Source organism: Pithys albifrons, chromosome 5, assembly GCF_047495875.1.
Source record: "Pithys albifrons albifrons isolate INPA30051 chromosome 5, PitAlb_v1, whole genome shotgun sequence".
In the NCBI taxonomy this organism is placed as follows: Eukaryota; Metazoa; Chordata; class Aves; order Passeriformes; family Thamnophilidae; genus Pithys; species Pithys albifrons.
In genome coordinates, this window is record NC_092462.1 from 12,455,872 (window position 1) to 12,470,570 (window position 14,699).

Genomic DNA, 14,699 nt, shown 5'->3' on the forward strand with positions numbered 1-14,699 from the left:
ACTGTAACTCGATTCCTGGTGAGCCAACTCTTAGGTAACTAACAAATGACCTTTGCATTGCTCTTTCTGATGTCCTTAGCCCAGACAACGTAATTTTTTTTTGTCGTTATATTTGCATTGCAGTGAGTGATAGAGATACCTGCGCAGGTGTAGTATTCCCATCATCATACTGTCAGGATACCATATCTGTTTACTTACTGTTGTATGTAGATGCTATCGTGTATTTAAGTGAGGAATTCTTATCCTGAGGGATTATAATAATGACGTGTTGACTTTTCCCGTGGCTCTTGGTTTCAGTGTTGACAAAACTTCAGTGTTGATAACCGCGGGAAGTATGAGGGACTGAAATTGTTGCTGCTTAGCGCTATCTTAATTGCCAGTTGTAAGAGCAACTCCTAAATGACTTTACAAAGACATGTTTTGTCTCGGTAGCTAATATTTATGTCAATATCAGACTGGTAACATATGGCTCACAGTGAAACAAGTGTTTTGGGATGATCTCTCTCATCTTCATTATTGATTGCCTTTATGCATCATCCTTAAATTGTGTGCAGCTGAGTCTTTTGAACGAACAGAGCCAGGCTTAGGGAAATACTGAAAAACCCAAGGAATTGTTCTTCAGTTTCTGAACAAATGTCTGCCATTAAACAAGCAGTAAACTGAAAATGCTTTCTGTTGCATACAGAAAGATTTCTGGGTATTGCCTATATGGGCAATTCAACTGCTTTTAATTAAACTGTGGCTTAAGCGCTGTTACAGCTTCCACTGCTGTTTGCTGTGGTCTTTCAAGCGCTGAGATAAAATAAGCATGTGAGCACCAGTAAACTTTAATGAGGCTTGTTAGTGTATGTGTAGTCACTCTTGACTGAGTTCCATGCTTGGAATCGTGAGTTCTTCATTACAGTGTTGCTCTGGTTGCCTGATAGTGTTAAAGGATAAGCTATTGCAGATGCATGCAGTTAAGTGTTGGCCTCGTAAACGCAGGTATTGATAGCCCTTCAGATAAAGAGTGGGGGGAGCTGTATTGCAGTGCCAAAACCCACCATTTTGAAGATTCCAGTACCATTTTTTTCCCCTCATCAGTTGCATTTATTAATTTTGTTAGTCGTATGTTAAAACAGAGGACATTATTGCCAAATGGATATGTTGCCACTGTTTTCTCCTGCAAAGCTGAAGTACAGCCCTGTCAGACTCAATTACTTAGTTTAGTGTTTTATAACAGCTGTTGAGAAGCTTGAATAATCTACTGTACATGCTGTTTGCTTAGAAAGTGGAGCTGGAAGACTTTAGGTCAACAGTGAAGATCGTCATCAACTAGTCTGGTCAACTGTTTACATTTTAAGATTTGAAATTGTTTTCTAAGAGGATTTTTCTTTTTATGCAAACAGACCAGAAAATTTTTAATTAAGCATTTTAAAATAAAGTGCCAAGGACTCAGATTTCTTTATAAAAGCAGTAAGACAAGGTTTGTTTTAAAAGAATGGAAGATAAGTGATAGTGTTAGCTCTGATGTGTTCTAGATCAGTAAATGACAGTTCTCATGTTACTCAGTTACCAAAGTCTGGAAGATTTACTTTCCTGCACATAAACTACCTTGTTTTATTTGGACAAGTGACAGTTCTTGCTGAGATGATTAAATAATAGCAGACTTACACCTTACATTGTTTACTCGAGCAATACGGTCTGTTTTAGCTTTGAGGTCCTGTGTAAGTGCATGGTGGGACCATAGTTGGTGGCATAACTATAATACAAATAAAATTGGGTATTTGTAAAGAAACAGGTGATCCACTTCATTCTTTGATTAGAAATGTTTCTGTCCATTGCGATACTGTGCTTGTGCATCAAAGCTTTGGAAAGTTGTCTTTATTACAGAATCCTACTCCCTTGGTTTGTTTTTCCCCATCTTTTTTGTGAGAAGTGTTACCAAGAGTTGTCATAAAAGTGTAGTTTAGTTGATGACACTTGATCCAGTAATCTGAAAGAACAGCCACTTGTTTTTCCTTGTCCCACCCCCTCTCTGAGAGAGCCTGTTCTCCACTTCCATCTTTTGGGATATCTTTTTTAGCTGTATTTTTCATTGGTATCATGTCTCCTGACTGAGCACTCTGACATGCTGACTTCTGTTATATATTTTCCAGGATGTCAAAAAGATACTTTACATAAAACTTGTGCTGAGATACAAATTTGTACTTCTTTCCTCCCACTGTCAGTGCAGTAACGTTGCCTGTGTGCAAATGAAAGCTCCTGATGCTCAGTGGGCGTAGACAAACACAAACGCTTCTGAGGCTAAACCCACGTGCTGCTGGTTAAAGGAGAATGAGCTACCTGAGAAGATTTGAAACTTAGTAATAGCAGTCAGTTTAGTTAAGTGTTTCAATGGCTTTCTTTTTGGCAACATAAGGTTAGTTTGTTGGCTGTCATGATAGACAGGCAGCATGTGTGTTCCAGCCATAGCCAGAAGTGTTACTATTTTTTGCTTGATATTTTTTAAGTGGCAATTTTAGCGGAGTCCTGAGTAACTCAGGTTGGAACAACATTTGTGAAGTGTGTGTTTTCAAATGTCAGAGGCTTTTGAGGAGTAGATTGTGCTATTTTTATTGGAAATGGAAGGGTTACTTAGGGCAGAGTGATTCCTTTGCTCTGCTGTTATGCTTTTGGATCATTAGTCCCTAATGCCGAGGAGGTTGTGTCTCCTCTCCCTCCCCTCCAGCCCCTCAGTAGAATGCCCCAGAAATGGACAAGTACAAAGATGGCTTTCTGCTCTTTTTGCCTGGTTCCTGCCCTCTGCTAAGTACCTATCTGCACAGAAACAGCTGACTAGTTGTCCCAAAAATGGTGACCAGCAGAAACAGAAATGAAAACTGCACAGCTCTTTCCTGCAGGGGAGGCAGAGGGGTTGGTGGAGAAGCTTTGCTGACATGCTTTAAATCTTACTTCATGCTTTAGAATAACAAAATATTCATACTAATTTGGACTTTGTAGTTTCAGTAGTGTTATAGAATGGATACATTTATGATGACTATCTGAACATTCTTCTTGTATTCTGATGTTCAGTGGAAAGCTTTATCAGGTAGATGAGGGGAAACTTAACCAGTTTCTGTACAGCTGAAGCTTTCCTTTAGAGAGAGGAATGTTTAAGCAGAGGATTTCAAGCAGGGCCACTCTTGTTACAGTGCAGGTGCTCGGCCTCTGACTTGGGATACCCCAAAACTGCTGCATGGGAAGGAAAGAGCTTGGCCAGGCATGGGAAGCACCGAGGACTTGGAGCTGGGGAAAGGATTTAGGGTGCAAAACTCTTGCTGATTGCCACTGGTTATCCAAGGGACAGACATGCAGTAGAGACCTTTTCCTGGTTTTCCTCTGCTCTTTTATTGTTCCCAGCCTTGGGTGAAGCCGTGGTGGAATGTCAGCTTTTTCAGGCATCTACTGTTCAAAAGGTAAAGCCCTCTCTAAATAGCACCCCAGGCTGGAGCTGATGGGCTGTAGTGGGAATTCCATCACCCAGCCAGCGAGTGGGCGGCAGGCGAGTTCAGCAAGACATTTCAGGAACCCAAAATTTTGGATTTGGGCATCTTCCAGATTTTGTTCAGTTTCTGGTGTATGAGTTCAGTCTTCTGGCTAGTAGGTATTTGAAGTTTTTAATCCCTGCATTTGAATGAACTGCAATTTGCTGGAAGGCTTTTACCCCCATGTGTGCCCTCAGGAATCTTTGTGTATCCAGTGTTTTCTTAAGTCAGAAGCAAGTCCAATGTTGTTTTCCCTGCTTTTCATTAAACAAACCTCGATCCTTTCCCTGGTCCTTTCCAGTAACAGGAGAGGTGCCTTGAAGTTTTCATGGAGAATTACTCCCCAATCCTCTTTAGCTGTGACACTGGAGACAGGTGACCCTGTCTATGCTAAAGATAGATCTCCTGGTTCCGGCTGCCTGGCCGGAGTGGCTCAGCTTGGAGCAGATGGCCATAAATGGAAAGAGCAACTGGAGAGAGGCTGCCCTACCTTAGCCAGAGTGTGGATGGTGGGCAGCAGGTGTTTCTGCAGTCACTACTTCTAAAAACCTTTGCAAGGGTGAGGAATTTAGAGTTGGTTGTGAGTAGAATTGTAGTTTTAGCTGATACTTTGGGTGTTTTTTAGTGTTGCTGCTGTGTTCAAGTTGCCATGATCTGCACTGTATCAAACTTAAATGTGGTCTCTTGAAGTTACATTATTTTTCATTAATTACTTAGTTTTCCATTCAGGACTTGAAAAAAGAGCTATTTTTACATTTTTCTCTTAATTGTTTCACTGAAAAACCCCACCCTACATACTGTTTGTTATGCTTTGTGGTTTTTTACAACCAAGCCTGCTAGACTCAACTCAGTTATTCTTAACGTCAGAAATCAAAACAGGATAATTGCTGGAGATGGTACTACTTCTCTGTTCTCTGTTCTACTGTGTTAATTTATAACCATCCTCATCACAATCTCATTTGTTCTGGTTAATTGGAAGGCAGAATACAAATCTCAGAGTCTGCTGCTGGAAGTCAAGAGCTTGGTTGGGAACCAGAAATCCAATCAAAGTAGTGACAGTGTCGGTTCTGCTTGTCTTGTGTCTTCCCTAAATGTTTCTGTTGACAGGAAGGTATAAAAGGTGTGAATACACACAAAAATTTTGTGATTTTCATGTTAAAGATTGAGAAGTACAGTCGTACAGATACACGTGGACTTTTATAAGTAATCTGTTCTCATTCATTTTTTGTATCCTTTACAGTGGAAGCATCAGTGCATGGAAGTAACGTGCACTGCATGGATAAGACAATTGAAGCTGCAGAGGCCTTGCTTCATATGGAGTCTCCTACCTGCCTGAGAGATGCCAGGAGTCCTGGTATGTCAGCCACAGTTGCTGCCCTGGCAGCCATTTCCCCTTCTACTAATTAATAAAACAAGCAAAATGGGAAGCTTGTTTCTGTGGAGAGCTGTATGGTGTTTAAAACATTTGCTTGCTTATTTCAAAAGTACTGTTTTGATTTTTTACATTATTTCTCTACCCTGTAATGGGTATGCTTTACAGAGTATAGAATTTATCTGAGAGAGGTTGTTGGGTAGAGATATTTTAGTAATTACACATTTAAAATTAACTTCTCCACCTGAACACCAGGAAATGCTTTTCCCAGTGTGTCTGGCAGAGCCCTGGCACAGATTGCCCAGGGAGGCCATGGAGTCTCCATCCTTGGAGTTACTAAAAAGTACATGATCCTTGGCAACTGGTTCCAGGTGGCTCAGCTTGATCAAGGAGTTGGACCAGGTGCCCTTCTAACCTCAACCATTCTGTGGTTCTGTGAATTTGACATTTTAAATTTCTAAAATAAAGACTTACTTTGAAAAAAAAAGTATTTGTATTCATCGTTCCATTTTCGAAGGAGTGCCTGAATAAAATGTGTTGCAAAGTTTTTCCAGTTTAAAAACCAAAACTGAATGTCAGTGATTACTTTAACTGATATTCCTTCTGAAGTTACTTGATATATGGGGGATGAAGTGATGGTCAAACTGAAATGCAAAAACTACAAAATAGGAAATGGAGATCAGAATCATGATCAAAGATTAAGCTCTAATTCATTTTATTTAAAGTTGAGTTTAGTTCTAAAGAATGTTGGTGTGATACTTGTGTTCTGCCTAAAAATACTGACAAGTGTGCATGTTGTGGGGAGTTGGATTGATTTTCTAGGTGACAAGTTACTGGAGCAGAAACTTGCTACACTGTTGAATATGCTTTGTTTAAAGTCATTTTATGTATTAAAATAGTCAGGTAGAAACTTCATCAGATACTCTTTTTTTTCTTCTCTTATAGTGGAAGTTTTTGTCCCTCCTTGTGTGTCAACCCCAGAGTTCATCCATGCAGCCATGAGACCCGATGTGATCACAGAAACTGTGGTAGAAGTATCAACAGAGGAATCTGAGTCAATGGATGTATCTCCTGTTCCAACTTCCCCTGATATCCATGAACCAATGAAAAAGAAAAAAGGTATGTATGGCAATCTCAAAATACACTTCTGCTGTGGATGGGGCAGTTGGTAAGGGGGAGGTAGATCAGATGATCTGATATATTTGCTCATATAAACAGACTGATTGCAGTCTTAGAAAATGAGTTCTTAGAACATGAGTCTATGACAAGAAAGAAGAAGGACCAAGAGAATGGGCTTTACCAAACCGTGAAGACAAACAACGCCCTGCATCGCTACAGGCTGGGCACAGAGTGGCTGGAGAGCAGCCAGGCAGAAAGGGACCTGCGGTACTAATTGACAGGAAGCTCAACATGAGCCAACAGTGTGCCCAGGTGGCCAAGAAGGCCAATGGGATCCTGTCCTGTATCAAAAATACTGTGGCCAGCAGGCCCAGGGCAGTGATCCTTCCCCTGTACTCTGCATTGGTGAGGCCACACCTTGAGTGTTGTGTTCAGTTCTGGGCCCCTCAAGTTCAGGAACGATATTGAGGTGCTGGAGCAGGTGCAGAGAAGAGCAACAAGGCTGGTGAAGGGACTGGAGCACAAGCCCTATGGGGAGAGGCTGAGTGAGCTGGGGTTGTTTAGCCTGGAGAAGAGGAGGCTCAGAGGTGACCTCATCACTGTCTAGAACTACCTGAAGGGAAGTTCTAGCCAGGTGGGGGTTGGTCTCTTCTCCCAGGCACTCAGCAATAGGACAAGGGGGCACGGGCTTAAGCTCTGACAGGGGAAATTTAAGTGGGATATCAGGAAAAAATTCTTTCCAGAGAGAATGCTCGGGCATTGGAATGGACTGCCCAGAGAGGTGGTGGATTCCCCATCCCTGGAGGTTTTTAAACTGAGATTGGACGTGGCACATGATCTGGTAAAGGGACTGGAGTTGGACCAAGGGTTGGACTTGATGATCTCGGAGGTCTTTTCCAACCCAATTCATTGTATGATTCCAGGATTCTATGAAACAGTTTCTCTGTTGTTGTCGTTTTAACACCAAGTGGAGGAAGGATAGAGGTTCAAAGAGGACTTCAGTGGTGTGTAACTACTGCTGTCTGAAATGTGGTGCTTACTTGACCTGCCATTAACTTACCTGAAAATTAGGTAAATCTGCCTGTGAAGTCAGCAACCAAATGATTGATTAAACTGGTGGTGCAGTAGTTATCTAACAATTTAAGTTTATCCATATCTTTAGCAAGGAAAAAGCAGGGGGAAAATATGTGAGCTGCTGCTTTCAGCAAAGTAAAACTATAAAACACTTTCACTGTGCATGTGACTAATACTTCTTTTTTCCATGTTTTAATGTGCAGCTGGCCGTAAACCCAAGACCCAACAGTCGGCTCTAGCTGATGGGTCTCCAGATCTGGGTATAAAGAAGAAACCTAGAGAAGGCAAAGGTATATTTTTCCATTTATCAAGTCTTTTTTAAAAACTATGCAGTGTATGTGCAGGGCACCTGTGACAGGAAATACATCTTTAAAGATTTGGTGGACAAGTTTGTACTGACTTTATTAGAGTTTTATTTGATATCTTCAAATTTGTTTGTACAAGATCTAGCACAAGGATGTGTGCTGGAAGTGCCCTGTAGTACCCTCTGCAGTTAATGAGCTTTCTCAGTTTATTTGCTTTGCTTTGTATTTATTGACTTGGGATGTCTTTTGTGCTGTGTGTCAGTTAGTGCTACACACATAATTTATTAAGCTACTACTTGTTCTCAGGTAGTGGCAGCACGTGAGCATTCGGAATGGTGATGACGTTCCCATCATATGTTAGATGATTCACAAACTAATGGGAATATATTCTTTGACTAGTAGGTTCAGTTTGGTTTAAGGGGAAAACTAAATGATGGTGTGTTTCTGTACTGGTTGAGTGAGGCATTTTGTGCTGGAGAGTCCTACTTTCCTGATGTTTCCCCTGATAAATAGTGGGTTTTTTTCTTGGATTCCAAGACTCAGCAGGGAGACAGATTGGGACATTTGCTCACAGGTTGTCTTTGAGTTGGTGTGCAGTGTGTTAGCTCTTCCCCTGGTTATAGATGAAAACTCTGGATCTCTTTCCCACTTAACTGCACTGCAAGTTGTTTGGAGGTTTTGCTATGGCTGGGAATAACCAAGTTTAGTGACTTGGAGTGGCAGCATACCAGCTGAAAGAGTGTGCCGTGGTCAGCTCCACTATTATTTTGAGATTTGTTTGAAAGCAAGGTCTCTGCTGTTTACATAATTCCTTATCTGGCTGCAGCTCCTGAGTCACCGCACTTGTCAGTAGGGCAAAGAAGAATGGGACTGACATCCTGCAGATGTTAGCTCATGGAAACCAGTGCAAACAGGAATTGAACTTCCCTGCAATGCCCACTGTTGCTGTCTCTGGATTTGGTGTAGGAGTGGACTTGAGTGAAGATCACAGATTTTGTATCTGCTATATTTAAAAGTATATCTTGTTTAATTCTCTAAATTGTTCTTAGCTTTCTTTCTGAATCAGATTTTACTATTACGGCTTTCCATTACCTGAAGAGCACATGTAAATTGTCCCAGGTCCTGGTTTGCTGCACAAATAGCTTTGAAAGAGGAGGCCTGTGTTTCTGTCTCTTCTAGTTTTTGTACTGGTGATTTTACTCTCTAGCTGTTTACCAAGTGGGAAATAGTACTGCTTTCTGGTTTTGAGAGGATTTTTTTGCCTTTTTCTTTTTTTTAAAATTAATTGTGTTTCCATGGACCCTCATAACGACCTACTTATGTCTTTTGTTTTCACAAGTGTCTCATTCCATATATTACACTACTGCTGGAATAAAGTAATTTTTTTTCTTAATACAGTCTCATTTGATGTCCTGCAAAACATTTTGTTACTGGATTTAATTTTTGTCACTTACTTAAAAAAATTACTTGCAAATATGGGCTATTTCGTCTGCAGTGGGTTTTTGGAAAACCAGAATTTATTCTAGAGTTCAGTATTGTCAGAGTGCAGGGCAGTCCCGTGGTGTAAAGGAGAGCACTCTGGACTCTGAATCCCAAGGTCGTGAGTTCGAGTCTCAGTGGGACCGTCCCCTGGCAGTTCAATGCCTCCCTGCCATCCCATCCCGTCACATCTCAGATGCTCAGCAGGGTCAGCCCCGGTTAGTACCGGGTGCTGTGACAGTCCTGAAGACTTCCCTGTCACTGTCCAAGCTCGCTCGGCCGTGGCAGATGGACCTTGGGACTTAAACGGTAGGGCCAGTTCTGCACACACTGTGAGAGTTCCTGAAGTCTGTGGCAGTGGTCCTGAAGCTGCCTTAATGTATTTCAGTTGTCTTCAGCATGGTATAACAAGTTCTATGCTAGGCCACTAAATCTCAGGAATTAAAGATGTTTTTTCATATACGGACACGCAAAACTTGGTCCCTGTCACTCCCTGGAAGTGAAGAATTGGGATTAATGTTCTGAGGTTATTATTGTAGATCGGTTGTAGTTCTCCCTGCTCAGAAATGTGAGGGGTCTTCTCCAGCTGTACAAGTTGGGAGGTGATCTGCTTTTTTCTTTTGCTTCCCTTAGCCTTTGCCTGGATGCAGCTGGTCTAGTCAGAGTGCAGAAAATCCCCATGTTATGTTCTGTGCCATCCTGATAGTCACTGTCATAAACCCTGTCTTGGGACTTGTCCAAGTGGAAGTGGTTACATCTCTTCAATACCTGAGAAGTGTGTTAAATTTTTCTTTAGACTGGCTTCATTTTACATCCCCCTAACTACAGAAAGGTATATGGGATTTCTGCCATGTGAATACTTGCTGTGAAGAAGTTGGACCAGCTTTGCGTCTAGAAGGATGTTGGTCACTTTGCACCATATATTTGGGAAGAGTCAGGACTTGGGGCTGTCACTCATCAGTGTGAGAGCTCCAGATTGTGGATAAACTTCACCACAGTTGAAGTGGTTTGTTACTGCAGGTTGTGTGCCTTTTGAAAATTACTTATGTCCTCCTGTCTTTCAGTGTCATAAAATATACTGGCATTTTCATGCCCTGTTTAATCAAATATGAGAAGAAAATTATGAGCTCTCGTCCTGTTGAACAGATTGTAGGTTTCAGTGACTTGGAACACCCTCCCACGCTTCTTTTCAAAAACTGAGAATGAATATGGGATTGAACAGGCTCCTCTTCTGTATAGCGGATCACTTGGTTTAGCTCCTTTGAGAATGTAAATATTTATGGAAGCTTTACTAAACTTAAGGGAATGAATGAGTATGTGCAGGTGACATTACATGCCATCCTCTGTGTAACGTTCCTTGTAGTGCACGTCACTCAGAGTTATCTAAATATGGAGAACTTTCTGTTGTCTTTAAAAATGATGTTCTAATGTTTAAATGATTTCTGATTATAGGAAATACAACGTACTTATGGGAGTTCCTTCTGGACCTTCTCCAGGACAAAAACACTTGTCCTCGATACATTAAATGGACTCAGCGAGAGAAGGGAATCTTTAAACTTGTGGACTCAAAAGCTGTGTCCAAACTCTGGGGAAAACACAAAAACAAACCTGACATGAACTATGAGACTATGGGAAGAGCTCTGAGGTAAAAATTCTTAGATCCTTGTTGCCTACTATAATTTGAAATCTGGTTCTTAATTTTGCCTTTAGAAATAGAACAGTTCTGAAATTTAAAAGCTTTGCCCTCTTGCTGACTTAGCCTTCAGTCTTGCAGTCCCTGTTGCTTTTTGTGTTTCTGTCTGATTTGCAATTTAATTCCTAAAGCATGCATTTAAAAGATCAGATATTTTTTTCAGGTAGATCCTTCAGATCCTTTGCCAGTGTGTTCTGCCAGCTTCTTTCCACACTTCTTCACACTGGTTTTTACTGTAGTTGCTTCAGGCTTTCTTGTTAATACAAAATGAGGTTTTCCTTAAAATCTGTCACTGCGTTGCTTACTACTTGGTTGTACTTTTCTTGCAGGTACTACTATCAGAGAGGAATCCTGGCAAAAGTGGAGGGACAGAGGCTTGTGTATCAGTTTAAGGAGATGCCAAAAAACATCGTTGTCATAGATGATGACAAGAGTGAGTCCTGCAATGAAGATTTGTCAATGCCTGCAGATGAAAAGTCATTGGAAAGAGTGTCTTTATCTGCAGAAAACCTTTTAAAAGCAGCAAGCTCTGCACGTGGGGGGAAAAATTCCTCTCAGTTAAGCTGTACCAGAGCAGAAAAAGCAGTCACCAGAGTCGTGAATGTGGCCTCACCAGCGCATGATACATCCTCATCTCGGCCCTCAACCACCACTACTACTGTCCCAGCAACGACAACTCCCAGGTGTGTATTGGTGTGGCTGGGGCTTGTCATTTCTTAAGCAGGATTTTTGTTAGGAAGCAGTCTTCTAGGTTTTTTTCTTTATATTTTGAATGTTGGAAATAGTTTCTGATCTGCAAGTAGCAGTGTAACATATAAACTCATGGAATGGTTTGGGTTGGATGGGCCTAAAAAGCATATAGTTCCAACCCCTCTCCATGGGCAGGAGCACCTTCCACTAGACCATGCTAGAATCCTATGAAAGTCTGGTTTATGAGATCAGAGCCAACTGGCAATATGCTTGCCCTCGTGCATGTTTTAAAATGATGTAGATAGAGGGAGGGGAAAAAAGACGAATGCTGCGAAATTTCCAAAGTCCTACTGCTGTGTGTACAAAAGGTTTGGACTTGGGTTTTTTGTTTGCTCATTTGTGGGGTGGGGGTTTTTTTGGTTTCTTTGTTGTTTTGTTTTTTTTTTTACCTTTGGGGTTTTTTTTTTTTTTTCAAAACCAATGAAAAATCTGTATATTCTAGATTTTTCTGTCTCTGTTGTCACCTGTAATGGTGCCCTGTGTTTTGGCGTAAACACACCATCTTCCTTTATTTTGTAGGACTGTTCGTGTGGCGATGCAAGTGCCTGTTGTCATGACCCCTCTGGGACAGAAAATCTCAACCGTGGCAGTGCAGTCAGTAAACACAGGGTCACCATTAGTGACCAGCGCAAGTCCAACAACAGCAACAACTCCAAAGGTAGTAATCCAGACAATCCCTACTGTGATGCCAAGCTCTGCTGAAAATGGAGACAAAATCACAATGCAGCCTGCCAAAATCATTACAATCCCTGCCACGCAACTTACGCAGTGTCAGTTACAAACAAAAACGGGCCTGTCTGGATCAGGAAGTATTAACATTGTGGGAGCCCCACTGGCTGTTAGAGCACTAACCCCGGTGTCTATAGCTCATGGGACACCAGTAATGAGACTATCAGTGCCTGCTCAGCAGGCCTCTGGCCAGACTCCTCCCAGGGTGATTAGTGCAGTTCTAAAAAGTCCAGAAGTTCAATCAGACACAACAGCTTCAAAACAGGAATGTGAAGTGAAACCACTGCAGCTGGTAAAAGAAGAGAAGCCGGCAGATGGAAGCAAGACTGTGACCCACGTAGTAGTAGTTAGCACACCCTCAGCTATTGCCCTTCCTGTAACAATACAAACAGAAGGAATCATAACGTGTGAGAAATGAAGAATAGGCTGCTTCCAGCATGGACCTAGACTGTAACGGTTTTGAATATGCTGACATAATTGGGGGAGGGATGTGAATGCCACTACCAATCAAAAAGGAGAGTTTTGGAATGTTAATAAACATGCATATGTTGAAGACTTACTGGAAAAACAGAATTATTTTCCCGTGTTTCAGTGGGAATTGAACCACATTGATATGCTGACAAAACCTGCCTCTTCCAGTTGGGAAACAGCTGAACCTATGGAGAAGGAAAGATAGAGGGACTGAAAAGGGACCAAACTATTCACTACGCTACTGGTTACCAAGTTACACTAAGACCTGGAACACTAAAAGAGCTGTGTGAGAGGTTTGCCTGGGTTTTTAGTTTTCAAGGGGAGAGGAAAGTCTCATTGTTACACAAATGGCAAATTTGATGCAGTTTATGTGCATACCAGCGATTACTACTGTGCCCACAGTACTCAACTGGTGCTATGTGAAAAACTCAGCTATACTAGGCATTGTAGAAAGTGAAATAAAGGAGATTAAAGAGCTTCTAAAAGAAGACAGAGACCTAGAGGGATTTTTGTATCATACAGCTTAAGCAGATTCAAAAATGAAAGCCTTAGACTGATTTTCTGTTATCTTTCTTGAAATAAGCTAATGGCTTGTTTGTGTAAAGCTTTTTTATTAAAACAAATTTTTTAAAAACCTTGTACGTAGCACAGTATTGTTATAGAATGACATGTAACATATTTTGTATGGTAGTTAAAAGTCTGTCTAAATTTCTTAATCATGGACAAACTAGCAGCAGGTTTTCTGCCTTCTGCTTTAACATGCCTGTGTCTCTCACTTAGCCTTGACATCTGTGCATACATTTCAGTTTCAGCTCTACTCTGTCACTTGAAAGGTCACGCCCAGCATGAGCTTTTGTCAGGTAGTTCTAAACCTGTAAATTTTTTTTAGTTGAAGTTAAGAGGGAAGTACCAGTGTTCAGAACGAACTATAATAGTTTGTATATTCAACATTTGAAGTATATTCTATTTTGTTGTACTCTTGTTTCAAAGTGTATTCAAGTAGGTTTTACTGAAATACAGAAACAAAATTTAATGGTGTTTGGTCTGCTTTTTATTTTTTACTTTTTCCTTTCAACCTATTAACCTTCTTTTCTGCTTAATTGAAATCTTCCAGGCATTCAGCCTAAGATAGGTGATATAGCATGAAATTATGGAACTCCTCACTACTCTGAATGGGTGACCAGCTCTCTCACACAGTACACTGAAATGGTTTTTTGTTAAAATATCTGTGAAGCTTATGGTAGCTGGTGAGGTGACTTCTGACAGAGGTTTAGTTCTCTTACACTTTTCAGGGTGGTGAGCATACACATGAGCTCTCTGAGTGACCCAGCTGCCCCTCCAGCTACACCTGTTTTCTAAGGTTGCACTGCAAAGGATGGGTGGAAATGAGCAGTGTACTAATCTGTGATGATCTCATAGAAGCAGGCTGAAAGTACTGGTAGGTAGAAACTGCTGATTCTTCTGATGTTGTTGCCATTGACATTTTCAACTTGGTGGCTTAAACTCAACTACATGACTTTTTTGTCGGAATGAAGGAAGTCCTGAATAGGTTTTCCACTTAGCATTGCACTGAAGTTACATGTATCATCATACATTGCTACAGGATAAAGCTGGTGTGAGAACACACAGTGCAGGGATATTTGCTCCATGTTTGCAGTCCACATGCATGGCTTAAAATAGATGCAGGGGAGCTTTCCCTGTTTTCATGGGAACCACACTGGCACATCAGCTTGTGGGTAGCCAGGTGCCCAGTGGAGCCCCACTTCCTAGGGATATGCCCTGGAAAGTGTTCAGAGCAGGAACACTGGTAATCTTGAAATGGTTGAAGTACAAATGACCATCTAAGAACTTCATGCCTGACGGAGCAATTGCAACAGATAGCTGGAACTGAGGTCTTGATAAAGCAGACCAGAATGAAATGCTTACATGTGAAAACCAAGTTAGTTGTAGAGTCCTAGCAGTAAGCCCAGTTCTTTCCTTAAGAAATGTGGGACTAGCTCCATACAGGCAGGCCAGCACATGGGGAACTTTGGAAGTCTTTGGGAAAACGTATTCTTTTTCATAATTTAAGCAGGGAAGTGGAGTTAAAGGAATGAAGAAGTGAAGCTGGTAAAGCGTGGCATAGAAGACAGCCAATCTCTCCCACCAGCTGCAACCTAAAGAAGCAAAGGTGGTTACACCTGAGCTGTGTTTCTGGCCTG

General features: G+C 41.4%; 1 protein-coding gene across 3 annotated transcripts in view; it reads left to right on the plus strand.

The window, feature by feature from the left end:
• The window catches only part of ELF2 (E74 like ETS transcription factor 2), a 39,347-nt gene extending 25,816 nt beyond the window's left edge, over positions 1-13,531 (plus strand). For all 3 annotated transcript variants that reach the window (XM_071555730.1, XM_071555732.1, XM_071555731.1), the window contains 6 exons: positions 4,747-4,860; positions 5,824-5,997; positions 7,275-7,361; positions 10,308-10,500; positions 10,878-11,231; positions 11,818-13,531. In XM_071555730.1, coding sequence (XP_071411831.1) covers positions 4,747-4,860; positions 5,824-5,997; positions 7,275-7,361; positions 10,308-10,500; positions 10,878-11,231; positions 11,818-12,445 — 1,550 coding nt within the window. In that variant the 3' untranslated portion in view covers positions 12,446-13,531. The remainder of the gene's footprint in view (positions 1-4,746; positions 4,861-5,823; positions 5,998-7,274; positions 7,362-10,307; positions 10,501-10,877; positions 11,232-11,817) is intronic.
• Positions 13,532-14,699: the final 1,168 nt, after the last annotated feature.